At 46.6% G+C, this 23,830-nt stretch overlaps 1 protein-coding gene across 1 annotated transcript in view; it reads left to right on the plus strand.

Annotated features, from left to right (window-relative positions):
- Rin2 (Ras and Rab interactor 2) overlaps positions 1–23,830 on the plus strand; it is a 209,086-nt gene that overhangs the window by 162,595 nt on the left and 22,661 nt on the right. The window contains exons 5-9 of the mRNA XM_059261566.1: positions 3,023–3,215; positions 7,080–7,191; positions 9,584–9,656; positions 16,904–16,995; positions 18,604–19,755. Of these exons, the coding sequence (XP_059117549.1) occupies positions 3,023–3,215; positions 7,080–7,191; positions 9,584–9,656; positions 16,904–16,995; positions 18,604–19,755 (1,622 nt within the window). The remainder of the gene's footprint in view (positions 1–3,022; positions 3,216–7,079; positions 7,192–9,583; positions 9,657–16,903; positions 16,996–18,603; positions 19,756–23,830) is intronic.

The following is a 23,830-nucleotide window of genomic DNA, read 5'->3' on the forward strand; positions in this document are numbered from 1 at the left end:
TCAGAACACCTGGGAGGAGCACCATTGTCAGACACTGTCAGATTTGGACTTGATAATATATGGCAGGTTGGAGACGGTGGGGAAATGTGGCGCTGTGGTTTTTCTGTTTTGGTTTGGTTTGGTTTGAAGTGCTGAGGAGCCAACCTAGGGCCTTGAAGGTACTAGGAAGCACTATACTACTGTATATCTGTGGCTCTGAGATACTTATTTTGAATTTTCGGCATTCCTTTAGTAGCGTGTTACCACTCCCCTCTTCCAGCCCTCTAAGAAAACCAAACAGTTAACTGATCAGAATCCAAAGTTCACATTCCCTACTTAGTTCGCCAGCCATGCATTCCTTACAGTGACGTCGTCAAGTGGACTGGATCAGTGTTCCCCAGAGCTTGGGAGAACCAGGTGGCTCTGACCCACCAGGACCCACAAAATCAGAATCTTGGGGGTCAAAACCAGGAGTCTGCAGCTTCACCAGTCCCCAGAGGATTCCTACACAGGCTCACAAATTTGGCAAGTTATAGTCTTCAAGTGTGGCTCCTGTTGTGATCCCCTTGCCCACATCAATCCCCTTACCCACATCCCACCTCAAAGTCTCATTGACTTTATCTGGTGTGCAGTCTCGCCTCTGACCCTGAGTTTCTCAGATGACATTTGTAGATGGGTGGGGTGGAGAGGCAGTGGCCTTCAGTTGGCTCACTTGTGTGATCGGAGTCTTCACACCTGCTTCAAGAGTTTGCTCTTTGACCCCCATGAGGAGTCACTTTAGAACACCCAGAGGGACTGTGGTGGCTTTTGCAGAAGGGGCAGCACCTTCCCTTATTCTGACACAGACTCCTCTTTCTGAAAACTGACAGCCAAATTAAAAGAAAAGTTTCATGTATTTGAGCAAAAACAACACAAAAAGCATGACCTCTCTTTGATTGTGTGTGTGTGTGTGTGTGTGTGTGTGTGTGTGTGTGTGTGTGTGTGTGTGTGCTGGGACGACCTCACTGGCTTATCAGAGCTGGCCTTGGTCTCCAGGGTTCAGGTGATCCTTCTGCCTAAGCTTCTTGTGTAGCTGGTGCTTGAGGTATGCATCTAGATGATAAATGAAACATGAGGCTGTTTAGATCTGTATAAAACCAAGACACTAGGGAAAGGGGTGAGATGGGTTCCCTGGCAGTCCTAGTGTTCCCCTTTTGTCTCCATGACAGTGACAGAGATGGACAATCTCATGTTTCCTTTCTGCAGTCTTCCATTCTCCATCCTTCCCAGTCCTAGGGCTTTATCCAGGACACACACTGGGCATGTGCTTGATGACTGGATGTACCCCACACTAAGTCTGCGCCTTTGGACACAAGGATCAAGTGTGATGTTCCTGCTGGCTACTCCAGGACCATGGTGGGGACCTGGTCCCTCAGAGCCAGGGAAGGTGTCATTGCTGAGTGTGAGAGAGGAAGAGGGTCCCCAGAACCAAGCAATCTTGGACTAGAATTTCAGTACTCTCCCTCTGAACAAGGACATGCCCTCGATCAAGATCTGACTTCCTGATCCTTTTGTTTGTGATTTGTTTTGCTTTTTGTTTACTTTTGTTCTTGAAACAGGATCTCACCTGTAGCCTTGGCTGGCCTGGAACTCCCTATGTACATCAAGCAGACCTCTAACGCAAAGAGATCCAACTGTCTCTACTGGGATCAAAGGCCTGGGCTCCACACCTGACTACCTTGAAATCTTGATCCTTCTACCTCCATTTCCAAGTGCTAGAATTATACATGTAATACACATGTGTACCTAGACCAGCACCATAGTACTCACAGTGTAGTACTTCAAGGAGTGCTTGTGAAGAGACCAGCAGCTCCATGCGTCCTCAAGCCTGTTTTCTTATTTCTCACCTAGAATTAGGTATTGGCACCAAAGTAGGTCAATATGGCTTGTTTGTTGCTATGATCCACAGACCACAAAACCTCCCCATTTGAAAGGCATGAGTCATTCAGGGGTTTTCAATGTATTCATAATGTTGTGCATTCCTTGCCTTTATCGTATACCACATTTCCTACTACTCCCAGAGTTACCTGGTACCTGTTTGTAGTCCCTGCTCATTTCTCCCTCCCCTTTATTCTCAGCCAGCCACTAACCTACTTTCTCTCCCTGGGTCTCTTCCCACTCAGAACTTGTGTAATAGAGTCGTACAATACCTAGTACCATGACCTTAGCTCAATGACCCCTTATCCCCCACCACAAAATGGGATGGACTTACATACCTGGCTCTTCTCATTTAGCATGATATTTTCCAGATTGACCCTGTGGTAGCATTCCATATTGTAGCTGAGTAATATAATGCACCCATTTATTGTTTATTTGTGGGTTTGAGGTTGTTTGTTTGTTGTTGTTGAGACAGGGTCTCACTACGTAGCCCTGACTGGCCTTGAATTCACAGAGATCTGCCTCCTGACGGCTGAGATAAAAGGCGTGTGCCACCACACCACACCCAACTATAAAAAGCTTTTAGGGCATACATTTGTTGGTTTTTATGAATAGCACAGCACCATTGAATTATGATATTTTTATTATTCCTAATGTTGGGGATAAAGAATGCTTAGGTTTGTAAGAAGAAAAGAAAACCCGTCATTTATATACAGAACAAATATCCCCAAGGGTGATTTGCCTATAAAGGGCAATAGTACTTGTGTTTGTGACAAATGTCTTTAAGCATTGAGACCTCAGGTTTACTGTATCTGAAGTTTAGCAGTTTAAAGGTCTGTCCTCCAAGTAAGAAATACTTTACACCCAAAGACAAACAAACCTAAGTCAAATAATAATAGTCTTTATAGTATTTAGAACCTTTTGAAAATAGGGGTAGAGGTAGAGGGCTGGGCCATTGCATACAAAGTGCTTCCTTTTATACTAGTGGATAAAACATGTCTGTCCTCAAGATCTTTAGATAGAAGGGTGATGACCTTAGGAGGGTACACATCCTATGACAGGTCTGCCCAGTAAGTTCCTAGGTGGGGGATCAGTCCTTTGAGCCCTGTCCTTCTCTTTCTTCCAGCATGGTGAGACACAAGGATGATGGCTATTCTGAAGACAAGGATGGGAAGACGTGTCCCCGAGACTCTGGCTACGACAGCCTCTCCAATAGGCTCAGCATTCTGGACCGGCTCCTCCACACCCATCCCATATGGCTGCAGCTGAGCCTGAGTGAGGAGGAGGCAGCAGAGGTTCTGCAGAACCAGCCTCCAGGGGTAAGACCCAAGACTTGGGAGAGGTTGAGGCAGGCATGCTGCTGCCTGACAAAGAAACACTTAGAAATAGTTCCAGAAAGTTCTTCCCGGCTTCTAGATGGCTTCCAGTGTAGACCTCAAATACAATGCAGGGGAATTCTGGGGTCCACAAGGCAGTTTCTGAGAGCAGACTTTTTCCAAGTCTGTCTTCCTGTTTTCATCTGCTCGATGATGGGACTGTATGGCTCAGCAGGGGGCCAGGGATCAAAGGAAGGAAGAGCCCTGGCCAGAGGTCCTGGGCCTGACCTTCTGGGCCTGGTTCTGGGTCCCTGCCTGCCCTGATGCTCTCCCTTCATTCTGAGTCTAGGGACCCTTTGGGGCCCAACCATTTATCCAGGGACATAACCTTAAGAAGTTGTGTGACGCACAGACTTGTCTTCTCAGGCTACCAGTGTTGGGTTTTGTTGTTGTTGTTGTTGTTTTGTTTGTTTGTTTGTTTTGTTTTTGGTCTTTCTCAGTCACTTTCCATGTGAATCTAAGTCAGATTCTGTTTCAGCAGCTACTACCTATCCAAGACCATTGGTTCCTTTTATTCAGCACACTTACCCTACCGATAGGCACTGCAGCCCATGTCTGCAATCCTAACACTGGATGGCTGAGGCAGGAGGATCTAGGTTCAAGACCAGCCTGGGCTATGTAGAAAGACTCTCTTTAAAAAAAGAAAGATGGAGAATGGCTGAGTAGATAATGCACTGGTCATACAAAGTATGAGGACTAAACTTTAGCTCCCCCAACCAATCTGTGAGCTCTCAATTCAACTGAGAGACCTCAATAAATAAAGCATAGAGTAATTGACAAAGATACCTGATGTCAACTTTGGATATAAATACATACATACATACATACATACATACATACATACATACATACATACATACCATTCTACTGCTTTATAGAAGTTCCTTGAAAACAAAATAAAACAAAAAAAAAACATTATTCCATGACTGGTATATCTGGTGCTGTCATTATGGTAGGGTCTCACCCCCATATAGCTATTTAGATTCTCTTACATTAGAGTAAATGAAATTAGCAACTTGGTTATTGAGTTTCACTAACTCCGTTTTTTGTACTTAGGACCTACATGTTACTGCCATAGCGGGTGGCCCAGAATAGCAACTCTCTCCATCACTGTAGACCGTTCTAGTGGACAGCACTTTGTGCAATGTCCAAGAAAAAGACAAACACAGTAAATCACAGATAAAATAAGGCTTAAAGCGCATGCTAGATACAAAGTAACTAAGCCATACATGTATAGCAAGGAGAAAATTCTATCAATAGCTAGCTGAGGAATGCCATAGCAGCATTGGAGTCCTGCAACAGCCAGGACCTACCTGTGCCATTATCTGTCTGTCTGTGAATCTGTCTGTCTTTGCTTCTTCTTTTCCTTCCTGAAAACAGACACAGACAGGACTAAGAATTCCATTAGAACAAGCTCGGTGCTATGAGGCACAGTATTTGATCATCTTTGGAGAGAATTCCTTGGCTAGCATACTAGACTGTTGCCTCTAGCCTTGGTCTGTATGGTCAGAAACTTCTTCCTGTGAGGCTTTCCTTTCTACCAGTTGAATTACGTGCTTGTGCATTTCTGCCAAAAATTCTGAAGCCGGACATTTCCAGGCAACAGTTCCCACCCTGCCCTGCTTCCCTCCTGGGGTGGAGCATAAGTCATTCCTGCTGAGACCTGCATGAGGAATAAGCTAGAAGAATAGTCTCTCTATCCACCTACCTGAACTCTTGACAGGGCCTATCCTGACAAGATGGGGCAGGCAGAGGACAGGCACCATGTGGACCAGAGACGAGAATGAGGATGGAGGAAAAGCAAGTGCCTAGAAGCCTGGCCCTGGTGGCATGAATGTATTAAGGATGATATTGCATCCTCAGTTAGGCAACTGCCCAAGACAGAGGTCTGTGGACTACTCTGGAAGGAACCAGAATATAGATATTGTTGGGTTTTCTGGTCATACATTATTTTTCACATCTACTTGGCACAGGCTCCGTCAGGCAAAAGCAGCCACAGACAGCATGTAAAGGAATGTGCAGCTGGGCATCAACACAGAGTTACTCACAGAAGCAGGCTCAAGGTGGATGTGCTCTATAGGCTTGACTTTGTCAGCCTCCCCAATAAGGCCACAATGTTTTAGGAATCAAGGCCCCGGGGGTGCACTACTCATCCCTAATTGGTCCCCACTTCTTAAGGAAGCTGCCTCTCAGAGCTTGGGCCCTTTATCCCAAACACATGCACCCAGGATGCTATTTGGAAAGCATTTGTCTCAGTTTTAATCTATCACAGAGCCTGAGTGCTCAGATGTGTGAACCAGATGAGTCCCATGGATGCCCCGTGTGAACTATGGGGAAAATAAAGCTCAAAAGGCTTTCCAGTCACTCCTTTCCTGAAAAGCATCATGGGTACCGTAGGAAGAGAAAAGCAAAGATCAGCTGAAGTGGGGGTGTGAAATACTGTAGCGAGAGAGAAGCAGAGAGTGTAAGGTGTTCCAATCTAAAGGACAGAGAATTAAAGAACAGGACAGTGTAGCTCCTTAAAGAAGGGCCATTCACTATAGTAGGGGACCAGAACTTAACCAAGGCCACAAACTACACACCCCGTTTGATTTATAGGCCAGGTGGGTGATGCTAGAGAGCTGTGAGCACTTGACCTACACAGCAGCACATGGCAGGCCTGCCTCTGCACCGACAGAGGCCCAGCGGCCTTGACATCATTCCTGGAAATTGGTTGGGTGAAGAACATGTATGTGAAGACAGTGTATGTATTTGGTGTGAAAAAAAAATGGATGTGAAACCTGGAGGAAGCAGCCTCAGTGTTGGCTGGGGTGAACCTCAGAGTACACCCACCCGCCTCCCAAATGCAGCAGCCATTTTTTTTTTCTCCTGAGGGTTTTTTCCATGTGTCTGACCTGACCTATTAAGTCATTTTTCAAAAGAAGTTAGAAAGTCATACTCAAAAGCAAAAACTAAAACTCCAAAACAACTGCTTTTTCACTCTTAACAAATGCAAGTTCCTCTCGTAAATATGCCATGAGTCAACTTAGCCAATGAAGTCCCAGTTTACCATCTACAGTTTGATTATGTGAACTTCTTTGGAATTTAAGTTCACCCACCAAGACACCTGTTTGAGACAGGGGCTAAAGCAGATACCTACCACAGTGAAACAGTCACCAGCCTGCCATTGCCTCTGCAGACAAGGGACATTTTAAGCTTCGTGGATATAGTTGGGTCAAGGGGGATGTAGGGTTCTTCTAAGCCCCTTTTGAAAGCAAGGGGTCTGCAATAAGCTCTGAGCTTTCTCTGTGGAGTGTTGATGGGGGAATGTCTTTCTGTACGCTGTGAATATGTGTTTCTCTGATTGGTTGATAAATAAAGCCATTTGACCTATAGCAAGGCAGATTAGAGGCAGGTGGGAAATTCAAAGAGAGAGACAGGAAGAAGGCTGAGAGAGAAGCCAGTCAGCTGCCCAAGGAGCAATATGTAATGGGACCACAGGTAAAGCCACGGAACATGTGGCGATACATAGATTAATAGTTATGGGCTGATATAAGACATAAGAGCTAGCTAGCAAAAAGCTGGAGCCATGGCCATACAGTTATAACTAATATAAGCCTCTATGTGTTTACTTGGGGGACGCAAGTGGGAGAGATTTGTCCTGACTGCCGGCAGGCCAGGACACAGGAAAACTTCAGCTACACAGTGTTCTTCACCAAGCTGTATAGTCCTGTTGGGAAGGCTGTTCTATGCACAGGGTATCATATGTAAGGAAAATTATGTACCCAGGTTTTCATCTCTAACTTGAGTTTTCCTTCCTTCTACTAGATCTTTTTGGTTCGTAAATCCTCCAAAATGCAGAAGAAAGTCCTCTCCCTTCGCCTGCCCTGTGAATTTGGAGCACCGCTCAAGGAGTTTGCTATAAAGGAAAGCACATACAGTAAGTATTTGTCAGAGAGTGAGGGCAGGCCTGATGGGAAGGAGCCTAGACTTTGATGCCCACAGACATCTAGTCCTGGCATCCGGCTTTGGCTTTCTCATCTGTACAGTGAGGTGGTGTTAGCCTCTGAGTAATTCAGAGGCCAGTTAAACAACTTGTGCATACTGTGTGCATCCTGGGGTTTAGCACATGAGAGGGGCTGAGTATAGATTGTCTTTTCTTGCCCTGTCCCCAGTTAGGTCCAGTGTAGGTTTGGGGCCCTGGTTTGCTGATGACTAAGCTGCAGAGAAGCTGTAGCAACACAGCCCTTTTACAAGATCTCATGCCAAAGCATGTGTCTACACATCTTCCTGAATAAATAAGCCTCAATCACATGAGTTCCCTCCAGGTAGTCACTGTTCAGTCTTCCATGAAAGGCAGTTAATCCGAGATGAATCTAGCCCTGTGGGCAGATGACGAGCTGCAGATTTTCAGGCAGTTGATGCTCAGCCATGTTGGTTTCCTTTCTGTTGTCTACTTTCTGGTCATTGAAAATGTGGAGTGTCAGTCGGGAGGCCAAGTTTTAAATAAAAGAGGGAACACACAGTTCTGAGGTACTGCCAGTCTCCAAGAAAAGATCAGGAAATGGATCTGCACAACAAAGTGGGGAGATCTGAAAATTCTAGGTTAGCAAGCTGAGGGGTGAAGGCCAGGAGATTTGAGTTAGGAAGCCTGCAGGATGGAGTATGACTCCGTCCCTGCATCTGAAGGTACTGAGGTTAACTGAAGGACAGGCATGAGAGTCTCTCACCCTGGTGTCCAGTCTCCTTGAGCCAATGACCTTACATAGAATACAAGGAAGTGATATTTCCGGCACAGGAAAACCTTGCCTGCATCTATGATCTGCTTCCGGTTCAAGTGTAAACCTGGAATTCACATGATCAAGGGTACCTGGGAAGCAGATGCACCTGAGCAGGCTGATCCTGGAGAACAAGTAAATACAGTGAGAGAGAACCTGAAGTCAGGTTTTCAGACCCACTGCCATTTTAAAGATAGTGAAGTTTAATAAGTTAATAAATAATGAATTTATGTTAATTTGATTCCGTTATTCTGAGGTGGCTTTTGAAAGGTTGCTGGACCAACCAGCACCAAGTTCTCCTGGCTTTTAAATCCCTCCCAGTTCCCAAAGTTCACCATGGCAAGGGAACCTCTTCCCTTCTTCCAGAGCACAGTCACTATCAGTGAGCCTAGAACCTCCCCCCACCACCCCTACCCCTCCACCCCCCCCACGCCCCCCAACCACCACTACCACACACACCTGTTTATTGAGTTCCCTGAAGCCAGAAGGATTTTTTTTCCCCTCCATGAGATTCTAGGATTTCAACCACTCCCCCTAGTCCTACCTCAAGGGACTTCCAAGTGATTGAAAGAGCTAGTTTGTGCAAAGCCTTATCCTATCTGTAATGACTTACTGCAGGCCCGAGTACTACCATAATGATATCCACCCAGCAGGCTGGTCTTCTATACAGATATGGGTGGGAGAGGGCTTACTACAATAGCAGATATTTTAGCATTATTTCTGGATGATGCAATAGACATCACCATACATGTGTATACACTCCTTTCACATAAAATAGTTCATTAAAAACAAATGATATTCTACTCCAATCCTTCTGGCAGGCAAGAAACTGTTATTGTCCATTTTCTGGGTGAGATGAAGGTGGTTGGCCCGTGAGGATTGGAAACCAAGCCACTTCCTACCCCTACCATTTGGGAGCTGTACATGGGGCAACAGCTTCTTGTCTGACTGCGTCTTTCATTTGGAAGCTTGTATGATGGGGCCAGGCAAGAAGACAGGATTTTAGAATCTTTATATGGAATGTAACCCAGAACTGATTTCTAGAGCCCTTGAACTCACCTCTAGGTTCATGTCCCTCTGCCCTGTGCCTATATGAGAGGGCTCTGACTCATCAAAAGGGAGTATGGCCCTGACGGTCCATGATCTAGGAAGGAAGGGTCTGGGACAATGGGACCTTTGACCCATTGCTGCCGAGGGCTAGTGGCCTCTCGCTCCAGTCAGATGAACCCTCTTGGCCCTGCCCTACTCTGTGCTCTGAACTTCAAAACAAACAGAGAGGTTGTTGTGCAAGTGTGTGTCTGTTTACTAAGTGTGGAGCGTGTGCTGAGAGTGAGTCAGGGAAGCCGCCCTTGCCTGGCTGGTTCTAGCTGTGTCTGGCTGTCAGACAGCCCCCTCACAGCTGGTTTGGATAAGCTGCACAGTAGTCTGAGAGAGTGGAGATGGGGCCACATATTCTGTGTTAGATACCATTCCTTCCCAGACACTCAGGAAGACTCAGCCACCTTCTGGAACCTCTCTCTCTCACTGTTTTTTTTTTTGTTTTTTTTTTTCTAGCCTTTTCCCTGGAAGGCTCAGGAATCAGCTTTGCAGATTTATTCCGGCTCATTGCTTTCTACTGCATCAGCAGGTAAGGATTCTGAACGTCTCATGACTTGAAGGACTTGCTTGGTGTGTGAGATGATCTGGACTTCAGTCTGGAGAAGGGATCTGGAAGGCTGGTCACCCATGAGTTATCAGGGAAGGGTTTGCCACTTAAATAAGATGTTCAACCCCATTTCAGTGTTAGGCTTAGGATGGAAACAGATGTCTGGCCCTCCAGATGCAAATTCTCATTAATATGGTTATTTCTTCAAGCTGGTCCCATGGTTCTTGATGGCTAGACCCATTGAACAGAAAACATCCTCACACGCATACATAAACACACACCCACAAAGCAATATACCCACCTGTATAAACATGTGCATGAGCATGCACACACATACAGAGACAGACAGACAGACAGACAGACCGACAGACAGAAGAAACTGATACTTAAACCTGTAACTTTTCAAGGTCCCTGACAATGTTGTTGAAAACTCCAGAGGACAGAGTCCATTCTCAAATGTGGATTCTTTAAGCCAACCTTAAACCCTGCACAGTTCTTCTTCTTCAGGCCAGCTGGGGCTCACATCCTCTCTAGGACTGAATTAATGGTTGAAATTAAGCCCCGGATCAGAATGTGAACCAGTGTGGAAAGGATGTGAGTTGTAGGTTTCTATTGTTAATCTTTTCTTTACAGCAATAACAGCTTTCCAAAGTCAATGTTCTTGTGCACGGGGTTGTAGCTGAGGGGTAAAGCATTTGCTTACAAAGCATGAGGCACTGGGTTTGATCCCTAGCATTGCCAACAAACAAAACAAAAACAGCCAAATGAAGCCAGCATTCTTGAAGTAATTAAGCAAAGAAATCTTGCTGCCTGGAGAGGTTGGCTTTGCCTGCTCTCTTTTCTTCCTTCCTTCCTCCCTCCCTCCCTCCCTTCCTTCCTTTCTTCCTTCTTTCTTCCCTCCTTTTTTTCCTGTTTTTAGATTTTTTTTTCATTTTATTTTATGCATATGAGCATATGCCTGAACGCATGCCTCTATGCTGCCTGCACACCTGGTGCCCACAGAAACAGAAGAGGAAGTCAGATTTCTCTGGAACTAGAGTTACAGATGGTTATGAACCCCCATGTGGATGCTAGGAATAGAACCCAGGTCCTCTGCAAGAGCAGTAAGTGCTCAATGGTTGAGCCAGCTCTCCTGCTTGGGCCTTGCCTATTCTAACCAGGTAGAGCCCAGCCTGGCTTCCTTGGCTTCTCTGTTTGCCCACTGCAGTAGCTACAGGAAATATCTTTTCAGTGATCACAGCTCACGGCTGTCTCACCGAGACTGGGGAGTCATTTGGGTTTGGCTCAGTTTATTTTAAGGATTAGATTGTTTAGCATTCATCATACCTGTTGACTTTCTTTGCCTGGCATGGCAACTAAGCTCTCAGGCTAGCTGACGCTGTGCAGTAAATGGCCTGAGGAAGAGGAGGCATCTCCAGAGGAGACCCTAGCACTGTTCATCAGCAGGAAGAAAGTGAGAGCAGCTCCCGGGATGGACAGTGCCTGCCTGGTGACCCAATCCCCCCAACGAGGGGATGCCACCTGCCTGCCAGGTTAGGGTCACAGTCCTTGAAGCCTGTGTGCTTCGCTTCTAAACATCTGAAGTACAGATAGTTATAACACATCACTTTTTTTTTCCCCCCGAGACAGGGTTTCTCTGTGTAGTTTTGGTGCCTGTTCTGGATCTCGATCTGTAGACCAGGCTGGCCTTGAACTCACAGAGATCTGCCTGGCTCTGCCTCCCGAGTGCTGGGACTAAAGGAATGCTGGGTTAAAGGTATGTGCCACCGCTGCCCGGCCATAACATATCATTTTAGATTAAGAGAATGAAGTCATTACTTAGCTGACTATGATGTCACTTCTCTTTCTTTGGCATTTTAAAATTTGGCTAAATATATTCCAATTTAGTGCACACATATAATAACCCAAATGCAGGCAAAAGTCACACAAACCACCAAGTGGAGCTACTTCATGCAAATATGATGCTTTGGGGCTAAGGTTTAGATCGAAGTACAAATCTTTTTTGTTTTCCCCATGTAATTATATCCTGACTATTCAGGATTATATTAAAATTGTGCACAAAATACCTCTAAAGAAAGACTTTAGGGATAGTGAGGCACTATCTCGGGAAATGAGATTATCTAAATTCCTCAGCACCACATCACTAAATTCCAGTAGCGTCCGGATAAAATAAATGCCAATAGCACCCCGAAAATATGACAAATCGCAATCCCCATCTTTAAAAGTTTAACGGAAATGTGTTGCCCAGAGACAGAAAACCTTTGTAGCCCCCAGGACACATCCCCAGAAGCGCCCACCCTTCCCTCAGCCTCACCCCCACCCACCCAGGACACCACACCTGGTCTAGTCTAAAGCCAACCAGGTTAGAGATGATGTCAGGGCTGACATGTCACCTGGAGGTGAAGCTGGCTGGCAGCTCACCTTCCAACTTTGCCTCCTGGTAATTGTGCTACTGGGGAAAGAGCCTTCCCCCCACAAATACTTGGCAACTACACAGAGAAGATTCCATCTCTGTCCTCCACACTCCACGCAGGCCAGGCTGGTGATTAAAGGTCATAAAGTAGATGAAGGCCATTGGCAAATTACTAAGCACAGCACTCGCTTGAGGTGCTTACAGGAAGAGCCCAGCATCATCATTTTTTAAGTAAAGGGGCCTGAGAGTCTTTTTTTTTTTTCTCAAAATGCCAAGGCACTTGACGGTTTAATTTCTTCTCTAACGCTCCTCATTGGCATTCGTGGTCATCAGTGGGTGACAGGAGCCCATGTTACCAAAGTATTTCTGAAATCCTCTACCTGGTGGCTAGTAGAGAATTCATCATAGAGACTACGGTGGGTTCCCACATAGAACGGGTCAAGTATATATGGACAAGAGAATCCATAGTTAGCGGGCACCTCATTTGTCGTGTTGGATCAGCTCAATGAAAAGCACAGTTGGGAATAGAAGTAATGAGTGCCATTGGTCAGCAGCACCTCAGAGCTCCCTGTTGCTTGGGTGTTGTCAAGACAGTATAGAGAACCAGCCGCCTTTCCAGCTCAATTGTGCCCCAGAATCACGTGTAACCCTGTTGAGAGGCAGAACTGAGTTTAGGGGATCTGGGCTGTGTCACATCCTGCATGCTCAACAAGCCCCCGGGTGATGGCGATAGTGCTCCTGGGCTTGGACCACATTTTTTAATATTGAAACAGTAACTGGAGTCTTCCATATTTGTGACAGGCACATTATCCCTAGCCCTTCTGGCAGCCTTGTGAATTAGAAATACAGGAGTGAGGTGCTTGCTTACCTTACCACCATATAATCAAAAACCAGCAGTTATAGGGGGTTGGAGAAATTGCTCAGTAGGGAAGAGCACTGGCTGTTCTTCTAGAGGACTGGGGTTCGAGTCTCAGCTCACAACTGTAACTCCAGTCCCAGGTGATCTGATATACTCTTCTGGTCTCTGAGGGGTACCAGGCATACATGTGGTATGAGACATACATGCAGGCAAAACACTCATACGTATAAGGAAAAGAAAGAAATCTAAAAAAAAAAAAAAAAAACTAGCAAGTATAGAACACACCTGTAGCCCCAGCACTCAAGAAGCTAAAGAAGGAAGATTGAGAGTTCCAGGCCAGCTTGGGTCACATAGACAACCCTGTCTTGAGAAACTAATTACACACACACACACACACACACACACACACACACACACACACATACACACAAAGGTTGGGAGAGGGAAGGAGGGAGGGAGAGAGACAGGCACACAGAGAATCTGAATCCATTCTTACCTTGATGCCAAAGCCCACATTTCCCCACTCTATTCTGCCAACTACACACGCCTGAGTTTCAGCACAGCTGGTTCCAATCCCTGCTTTGCTGCCATGAGTTCTACAGGGTACATCAGGGACTGCACCAGTCAGTGTGGTTGCGTGATCCTGATGTCGAGGAATGAGGGACATGAGAGCTTCTCCCCAGCATGGTCAGCAGGCCCCACAGGGGTTCACATGCTTGCTGCATTGCAGCAGTAGCTGCTGAACAATGTTAGTCTCTCCCTCTTTAGAAACAGAACATACAGAGCAAAGATCAAGTAAATCTAGATCGTGCATGTACTGAAACTCTTGGGAGAAAGTTCTGTATTAAGGTGTTGGCTCTATTTTGTTTGTTATGTACAAACTTTAACACCAAGGCTCCTTTTTTAAATTATATATATATATATATATATATATATATATATATATATATAATGAAGGAAGTGTGTGTGTGTGTGTGTGTGTGTGTGTGTGTGTGTGTGTGTGTGTATGTATGCATGTGTGTGTATGAAGATGCTGGGTACTCCTGGCTGGCACAGTGTGAGGCGGCTCATATACAACATCTAATTGTCTAAATAAGTCAAAACCTACAACCATCTATTAATGAATGTCAGGTATAGCTTCTTCTCCTATGTCATTAAGAACGCCCAAGCCAGTCAGATGATGTTTAAACTCTGGGTAGCATGCTGAGCTAGGTAAAAACTTAAAATAAGCATAGGTTGGTTTTGTTATGTGCTACTTTTCTCCACATTGCATAAAGAAAATAGGCTTGAATGGACTGAGTGCGATCTTACAAACGTGGGTTTGTGATACACTTTGATGTTATAACATTCTCTTCCCATTAGTCTCCACTTCAGATTAGAGTCAGGATCACAGTCCCTGCCAGGACACAGAAGGTGTTCACAGTCTTAGGTCAGGTCTGAAGGCCTCATGGAAGCAGGAGTTGACCAGGGCTGGACACCCTGAGGAGAAGCAGCCTCCTGACTTCACATGAGAGCACGGTAGAGCTTTAGTGACGCTATCAGGTGTTGGGACACCCATGCTTTGTTATTTTCATTGACTCTGCAGCTTTGTCATTGACTGTCAACAGCTTTAAGGGTTCCAAGATTCTCCAGTCATCCAGATTTGATCTAGTTCATTCCAGAATGTTGTCCAATCTTACCATAAACAACAGGATAATTTGGCATATGATTTTCTTCAACAGAAATTTTCAAGACATTTTTTGATGACAAAATACAGGCAGAAGCTTCCACATCTGTCTCTCACCAACTCTACCCTAGCCACAATGACCCACTTTCTGTTCTCCACATGTGCCAGACCCTCCCCATCCCAGGCCCTTTTCACATACCGCTCCCACACCTTGGAATTGTCTTCCCTGTGTGATTTACTCACTGGATACATCTTTTTCTATTTTCATGTGTGCGTGTGCACATGGAGGCCTGAGGTTGGTGCCAGGAATCACCCTCAATCGCACTTCCACCTATTCATTGAGGCAGGGTCTCTCGGTCAAACCCAGAGCTCAGCAATATGACTGTTCTCTAGTCAGCTTGCTCTAGCAGTCCCTTACCTCTTCCTTATGAGGCTGGTATTACAGGGGTCACCTCGTCCACCTGGCATGTACACGGGTTCTGAGGTTCCTCAGGCTTGTGAGGCAAGTGCTTTAACTACTGAGCGGTCTCCCAAGCCCTTAGACCATAGTTATAGCTGAATAACTATTGAGGAATCCTGGCCTGGGCCAAAATCACCTTCAAGTACTCTTGGTTTGGCTTAAGTGTTTTTTATGAGTGTGTGTATGTGCAAGTGCGAGTGCATGCGTGTGTGTGCACGCGCGATGTGTGTGTTATGTGACAGGGGGCGTGCTGGTGCCATGGTGTGCATGTGCATGCCAGAGGACAACCTTTGGAGTCAGCTCCCTCTTCACCTTTCCATGGGTTCCAGGGATCAAGCTCCGGTGGCCAGGTTTGCACGACAAGCACCTTTATTCACCGAGCCGACTCACTGCTGGCCCTCTTGTATTTTATTTATTATTTTATTTTTGAGGCCGGCTGTTCTGGAATTTGCTGTGTAGCCCCAGCTGGCCTGGAACTTCTAATCTCCTGCTTAAGCCTCCCTATCAGGGACAGTGCCAAGATTACAGGTGTGGACCGCCACACCTGCGGGTTTCAAAGAGTCTTTATTTCCTCCTCATGCATGTTTCTCCATGGCTTGTGACCCTTCCCATAAATTCTATCCATGGCTTACTTGTTTATATCCTGTTGATGTTCATTGGCTTGATGCTCCTTTCTAGCAGGAACTCAGGTTTTGTTCCTGGCCCAGAACAATGTCTGTTTATTGTAAATGATAGTAAACATTTGTGGAGGGAAGGAGTGGATAATTATCCCCCCCCCCCCGTTAGGCCAAAACCAATACTAAAAAAAAAAAAAAAAAAAAAATGACCACACCTTTTTGTTCAGGTCACCATTGTCATTGAATATGACTTTCTCCTGGGCAGCGGTTTATGCTGAGCCCTGGGCTAATGTTCTGAGTTTTTAGAGCTTGGTTCTCAGCCTTGCATATGAAAATGAACCACTGTTTATTCCATCTGCCTCTACCTTTCCTAAGAAACACACCATGGCCCATGCATTTGCCCCAGAAGACTTTATGCCCTGATTGTGCTGGATCCTGATGTCAGCTTGGCGCTTTCCTAGTAGGCTTGTTGCTCTCTGGAGCCCCTCTGTAAATGGCTTATCAGCACATGGTACCACCCTCTTTAGCAGTTATTGGCACGAGGCACCTGAAACTTGCCTTCAAAGATTGTTCCAGTGGCAAGTGGCATTCATGGCCTAAGAGTTCCATCCAGATTCCTGAATCTAAGTATGCAGTGTGTAATATGAGATCTCCAGGGATCCCTGTGTACATCCAGGTTAGGTACACCAGTCCCAAAACACAGAGACTTTCATCTCTAGCACACAGGGGCCACATGAGTGATCTCCACTTGGAAAATGGCACAATGAAACTATTTGAGACCAGAAGATATTTGCTGAGCACCGCTGTCTGTAAGATAGTGGGGATTAAGGACTGAACATTCCTGTCTAGAGAGTGAGAGCCCAACATTAAGATGGGCATCTAGCTAAGTGGGATTGCTGCTTTAGAGGGGTGGTGGGCCTACCAGCATAGTCAGACATCCTGATATGAACTCCACACACTCAATGCTACTCAGCAGGGAACCTTGACCCTTGGCACAGATTCAATCAGGCAGCCTTGTGTCTTGGCTCGTCCCCAATGTTATAATTCAGATGAGAGTTGCCAGAAGAGAGAAGCTCTGGTTGGATGTGGTATGGTGTCAACTTGCGATGTTGTAGACAGCTTAATATGAAACATCTCTAGAATGAAAATGAATGCACGAGAGAGTCACCAGCCATATAATTACAAACATTCTCTGTCTTTTTTCTTTATATTAGGGATGTTCTACCATTCACCTTGAAGTTGCCTTATGCTATTTCAACAGCCAAGACGGAGTCTCAGCTTGAAGAACTAGCCCAGCTGGGACTAAGTAAGGGGGGTACCCCTGCCTGGGTCCATCTTAAAGTGAATCCAAGTAGTATCCCTGTGGGGCTGCCCATGGCTCCATTGCTACATCAAACTCACTTGTAATTAAAAAGAATCCCACTTCCATGGCAAAATGCAGCTCTCAGAACCCTGAGATCCCTGAGTCACACTTTCTGGGATTCTTTACCCAAGTCAAATGTTCATCCCACTCTCAAATACTGGGGCTAAGTGTGCCTGGGTAACCCATAAATCTCCTAGCTTGTCCCTTCAAACTATTAAGGCTCTCCAGATGTAGACAGCCCAGCACAAGACCTGCCAGGGTCTTGTCTTTCTGTGGCATCTTGCTGGGGAAAGACGGCACTAACAGAAAGAGCGGTCCAGTGAGGTCAGCATTCACATCCATGGCTCTTATCTTGAGTGGCACACAGACACCGGTGACACTCTGGTGCTGTGAGGAGTGATGATGTCATCTCACTGACATCTGTCTCTCTTCCCTCTTGCTCAGCTCCCACCCTGCTGCTGTGGGCCATGTCCCTCATCCCACCAAAGGGCCTCACTCTGGCAGCTGGCACTTACTTCCACAGTCTGCCTGTTTGCCGATTTCCCCCAAAGCCCCACAAACCTGCCAGAGTGTGGCTGACAATGAACAATACACACAGTTCACCTGCTTTGACTTTATCCCAGTGCTCAGGCAGAATCAGTATGGGTTCAACTTCAGTTAAATATTTTCCTCCTAGATGGAAAAAGGAATTTCTTTTAAGATTTTAAGAATTCGGTCTTTGGATAGATTGACAATCAGACCATACTCTTTGAATGGAAGTTTGAGATTTTTAAAACTTCATACCTAGGTGTCTAGAACCTATCTAGAAACTCTCTCTCTCTCTCTCTCTCTCTCTCTCTCTCTCTCTCTCTCTCTCTCTCTCTCACACACACACACACACACACACACACACACACACACACACACAGCGCACCCCCACCCCTGTAGGGAGGGGACCCTTGAATGCAGTTTTCCTCTGGGTTGGGTTTTAATGCTGAGTGTGTAAAACCTCAAGAAGATTGTGTAACATCCCCCAGGCCCAGCTGCTGATCCTACCTCATAAAGGGGAACTTGGAGGCCAGATGAATTCCTTGGCTGGCAGCCGCCTCCTTGGAGGGCACCCGGGAGGAGTTGATTGGAAAGGGTGGTAGTGCTCTCTGGGCTGAGTGAGATTTTGAAAAGCAAGCTCAGTAGCCCTGTGCTCTTTACGAGCTTATCCTGGATCCATTCCAGTTCTCCTTGTCCTTACCTGTGTGAAGGGCTGGGCTGGAGCTGTCTGTTGGCTCGGCCAACCTTTCTCAAAGGCTTTGAAGGTGAGAAGGCCCTGGAGTTTTCCTGTGAGCCTATACCTGGGCCTGGCTGCCTTTCTGCCCTTTCCAGTAAGGGAACATAGTGAAAGGGGGTGATTGGGGCCGGGGGAGTGTCAAAGGAAAAAAAGCAGACCCCAAGTTAAGCCTCTGTTGCCCTGTGTGTGTGTGTGTGTGTGTGTGTGTGTGTGTGTGTGTGACTTGTAAAAGAATGGCCCAAGTACTCTATATTTACATTCTTGTCTTCACTGATAATGACTTTCAGATTTTTGGAGCTCCTCAGCTGACAACAAACCCCCAAACTCCCCACCTCCCCATAGGCCTGTCTCCTCAGCCGGCATCTGTCCTGCCTCCTTGCGTCAGCTCTGCCTTATAAATGGAGTGCATTCTATAAAAACCAGGACGCCTTCGGAGCTGGAGTGCAGCCAGACCAACGGAGCCTTGTGTTTTATTAATCCTCTTTTCTTGAAAGTGCACAGCCAGGACCTCAGCGCAGGCCCAAAGCGGCCGAGCACAAGGACTCCCAACGCGAATGGCACGGAGAGGCCTCGGTCCCCCCCACCCAGGCCCCCGCCGCCTGCTATTAATAGTCTGCACACAAGCCCTGGGCTATCCAGGACTGAACCCCAGACGAGCATGCCAGAAACAGTCAACCATAGCAAACATGGGAACGTAGCTCTGCTTGGAACAAAACCAACTCCCATCCCTCCACCCCGGCTGAAGAAGCAGGCTTCTTTTTTGGAAGCGGAAGGCAGAACTAAGACCTTGACCGCCTGCCGGCCCAGCCAGAGCCCGGAGCCAGAGCCGGAGCCGGAGCTGGGCACAGCTGGGCACGCAGGTGGAGCCCCGCCTAGGGACGCCCCCGGGGATTGCACAAGGGCGCCGCCGCCGCCCGGCTCTGAATCACAGCCACCACCGTGCCATGGAGGCAGGCAGAGGCTGAGCGACATGAGCCTTTCCACTTCCTCCTCCGACTCGCTGGAGTTCGACCGGAGCATGCCCCTGTATGGCTACGAGGCTGACACCACCAGCAGTCTGGAGGACTACGAAGGGGAGAGTGACCAGGAGACCATGGCACCTCCCATCAAGTCCAAAAAGAAGAGGAACAGCTCTTTTGTGCTGCCCAAGCTCGTCAAGTCCCAGTTGCGAAAGATGAGCGGGGTGTTCAGCTCCTTCATGACCCCTGAGAAGCGGATGGTCCGCAGGATCGCTGAGCTGTCCCGGGACAAATGCACCTATTTCGGGTGCCTGGTGCAGGACTACGTGAGCTTCCTGAAGGAGAACAAGGAATGCCATGTGTCCAGCACTGACATGCTGCAGACCATCCGACAGTTTATGACCCAGGTCAAGAACTATTTGTCTCAGAGCTCCGAACTGGACCCCCCTATTGAGTCGCTGATCCCAGAAGACCAAATTGGTAAGTGCCGTTCTCCCCACCCTCAAATGTAAGATCTGCTGTAACCCTTGTCAGATGGCGCGTCCTGTTAGATGTTTTAAAGTTTACTCTGGAGTTACAAATGACACCATCTCCCACCTGATGTGAATGGAAAGATCTCCCTTTTAAGACAGATGCTACACAGCATGCTACAAGTGTTTGTACCACTTTGCAGGGTCCCAGCCGCTGCCTGCTCTCGCCCTCTGTGTGTGTGTGACACATCTGTTGAGCATTTTCTGGGTGTGCATCTCTCTGTAAGCCGCATGCTCGTGGACAGTATTTTTTGCTGTCTTTTGGGAGGCTGTGGGTGTTTTGTTTTGTAGCATGTTAGGAGCGTGAAGACTGGGTGGGAAGAGCACACCTGTGTACAAGCCCCAGGCCAGAAATCAGAGTATACACCAATACTTGGGACCCTGGGACCTTGTCTTGCCTCAAGAGTAACCTCACTGCTGGCTTTCACCCTACAGAGTCCGTATCGGGCACAGTGTGTGAATAAACAAGTAATGGGAAAGACAAGTTTATTAGGTGTACCTTAATAAAGGACATACTTTGGAGATCACATGAAAGGCATTCTGTCCAGAGTCAAGGGGAAATGCTTTCTCTGTGACCTCACAGAAGGGCTGAATTGTTAATAGTTACTTTGGTAAGCAGCTTGCCAAGGCAAAGTTGAATTTGGCAAGCAGTCTTTTTTTTTTTTCAGGGCGAGAGTATCCAAGTTTTTTTTTATTATTGTTTTGTTTTGTGTTAATTTCAGAAGGTTGACTCTAAAAGGTTAATTTCAGAAGCTTCATTCAGTGGGTAGCAACAGCCAAGAGTTTGCAAACATTTCCATGGTTTAGCTAAACTCAGATTTCTTCTTTCTGATTGGGTGTGTTTGTTGAAAGTAGTAAACAGTGTGTGGTAGAGCATGTGTTCTCTCTCTCTCTCTCTCTCTCTCTCTCTCTCTCTCTCTCTCTCTCCTCTCCTCTCCTCTCCTCTCCTCTCCTCTCTCTCTCTCTCTCTCTCTCTCTCTCTCTCTCTCTCTCTCTCTCTCTCTCTCTCTCTCTCTCTCTCTCCTACTTTGAATTTGAGCAGCTCTTTGATTTGGTCACAAAAGACTCAAAGCCCTGTTTGTTTTCTTGTGGTGCTCTGACCTAGCCCAGGGTTGTTTGGGCGTGGTTAGAAGAGCTGGGGTGCTCCGGAGAGAGTAGTTGAAAGGAATGTGTCTTTGTGATGTGTCTCAGAATTGAAAGTGCTTCGGGAGACTTACTCAGGATGCAAAATGTCCACAGAAGTTGCCTTTTCCCCCTAGAGTCTTCCCTCTCCTGAAGATCGGCTCCAAATTCATAGTCACAGAGACCCCTACCTGAATGAGACACTTCCTCCCTGGACTAAGGGAAACTCAGAGGCTGTTGGCAGGAGTCAGCTGCGTTTGCAGACAACACCAGCAAGCCCACAGGGGAGGAGCTCCTTGGGGAACAGGGCCTCAGCCTGGGCTTCCCTGCTGATGTCTTAACACCAATACAAGAAGGTCTTGGGAAGGTTACCTGTCAGAGGTGTGTGCGTGTGTGTGTGTGTGTGTGTGTGTGTGTGTGTGTGTGTGTGTGTGTGTGTGTGCGCGCGCGCGCGCGCGCATGCATGTGTGTGTGTGTGTGTGTGTTTAGAGCTCAAAGCTCATCCCCTCCAAAAGCATCCTGAAAATTGCAATTCTTATTTTAAAATTGAAGTTCCTAATGAGAAGGGAAGCCCACATCTCTAGAGCCTCCCAGACAAGCTGGGCAGCCTGAACAAGCTCCTTCAGTGGGTGCTCCCCACTCCCTCTCTACATACACCCCAGTCAAAATATATCCTATCCCTTGAGGGATGGAGGAAGGCAGGTGATATGTCAGCCCACACCCCTAGTAGCTGGCAAGTTCAGAGCTTGAACTGGTATGAAGCTGTACTATGTGGCACAGAGCAGCCTCAAACCCTCTCAGTCCTCCTGCCTCAGCCTTCTGAGTGCTGGGATTGGTGTAGGCATGAGCCACCATGTGTGGCAAGCCCCCGTTGTGCCAGCCTAACCCCTCAGCTACTGCTTGTGTTTCTGTTTTGTCGTTAGAGGAGTTGTGACAGTTTACTGTCCGTTTGCTGTGGCCAAGACCTATAGAGATATTGTCTTGCTTTGTACTGGTTTTGCTGTTTGTTTGTTTGTTTGGTTGGTTGGTTGGTTTTGTTTATTTAAGTCAGAAGTCTGTCTAGCTAGACTGCTTAGTCTGTTTGTACAGTCTGGCTTCCAGCAGTCCTTCTACTCAGTTTCAGGAATAGCTGGGACTACAAGAGTGTGCTGCCATGCCCAGCCTGGTGTGGGGTGTCTTGTATTTTTTTTTTTTTTTTTAGCATTTGCCTGAAGGCAGGCAGCTTTTCCTGTTGCTTCATGAATGAAAAACATAGTGTTTTGAAAGCACATTGAAAAGCACCAGACTTTGAAAGTAAGGGGAAGGCTACTGTAGCAGAGGTCAGCCTGCGAAACTGCGTCAAGGGGAAGAAGTGATCCGAGTTATTAGAAAGCCAGTCCCCTTCGATGTGGAAGTGACTAAATTACGACTCTGGTGAGAACATTGATTTAACCCAGTTGTCAGTGTTTTACATTTCACTATATGAATGGCTGGGTGGCCTACTAAGGACTTGTTAGTACAGTGACACTTTTGAGACTCATAACTCCAGAACTAGTATATTTCTGCATATGTTATCCATCATTTGCCAGTTCAGAGAGAGGCCAAGTTATGTAGAGCTATGGGCAGAGGGTGAGCCTGAGCCTGTAGGGGAGTGGCATGCAGCCCAGAGCTCCTGACCTCTATTGTACGTGTGCTCATCCCCACATCTCCCTTCCTGGAAGGAATACTGGAATCTTCACTGCTCTGAAGCACTCATACTGTAATGCTATCTACAGAATCCCAAGCCTCGAGTTCGTTCTGAACAGGTGTCTGTGAGTGCTGGGAAGGCTTTTCAAGAATGCCATTTGGGTTTCTCTGCTTGAAAAGAATTTCATCCAGTCTTTCCCTCAGGAGGACTGAACTTAGGAGACAGGAATTTGAATTAAATCCCATACTTACAGAACATCCATTCTGAAGCCACAGAAGTGGGAGGAGACATTCCATGAGTTAACCCCAGTAGAATTAGAGAGGTCATTCACAGGTAAAAGTGACCTCATGAACAGGCACACAAGGATCTATCTCCTCACTGCATGCAGATGGTGCTGCCATTGTCTTCCAAGGATCTTAAGTTACTCAGAGCAAAGGAGTTGGGTTGGGAGAAGAGTTCCTGCTCATGTGCTGACTCTGCTCTTCTTTCTAGTGCTTTCTAGTCAAGTGTAAACTGTATGTGGTGGGTCAGTCTCAAAATAAAAAGCTGCCACTGTTGATGGTCATGTCTTGCCATGGGGCATTTTCGTTCTATTGAGACTGTCCCTCTGGAGAACTTTCATCCCAAAGTCCTACCATTTGGAGGTTCTTGAATACGTGGAGTTGCCTAGCATCAGCTTGGCCAGTCTGTTGAACAATGAACTCAATGAGGGTGCCACACGGGCCGGTTCTGTGTGAACCTCTCCCCCTTCATTCCAGGCCCACTATTGGGCTTCCTTGCTGGACAACTGTCACTCACCTTCACCTCTCCAAGGTGAAGAACAAGCCAGTGTTTGGACAGAACAGGACACACTTGGAGGCTTTTAGTTCCTGGCTGGCAGAGTGAATTAGACTCTTAACTGTATCCCATGCTATGAAGTACCAGGACAGATGGGTGTGACAATACTTTAATCCCAACATTCATTCCTTTTTCGAATCCTTGCTTTGGTCTCTGACAACCAATGAGATAGAGTCCAGATTTTCTTGTTTAAAAAATAAAAATCTCCATTTTGCCAAACTTGTTGCAGTATTGGATGTTTAATTTTAGTAGAACTCTTTTTCCCCTTTGACTTGATATCAGCCTTAGGAGATCCTCCTGTCTTCAATCTTGCTTTGAGAAAAGCAAAAACTCTCTAACTCTGAAAATGGTAGCAGCCCTCAGAGTCTCTATTTCATATAAACTGTTCACCACAGATGAC

The sequence above is a fragment of the Peromyscus eremicus genome, chromosome 4 (assembly GCF_949786415.1).
Source record: "Peromyscus eremicus chromosome 4, PerEre_H2_v1, whole genome shotgun sequence".
In the NCBI taxonomy this organism is placed as follows: domain Eukaryota; kingdom Metazoa; phylum Chordata; class Mammalia; order Rodentia; family Cricetidae; genus Peromyscus; species Peromyscus eremicus.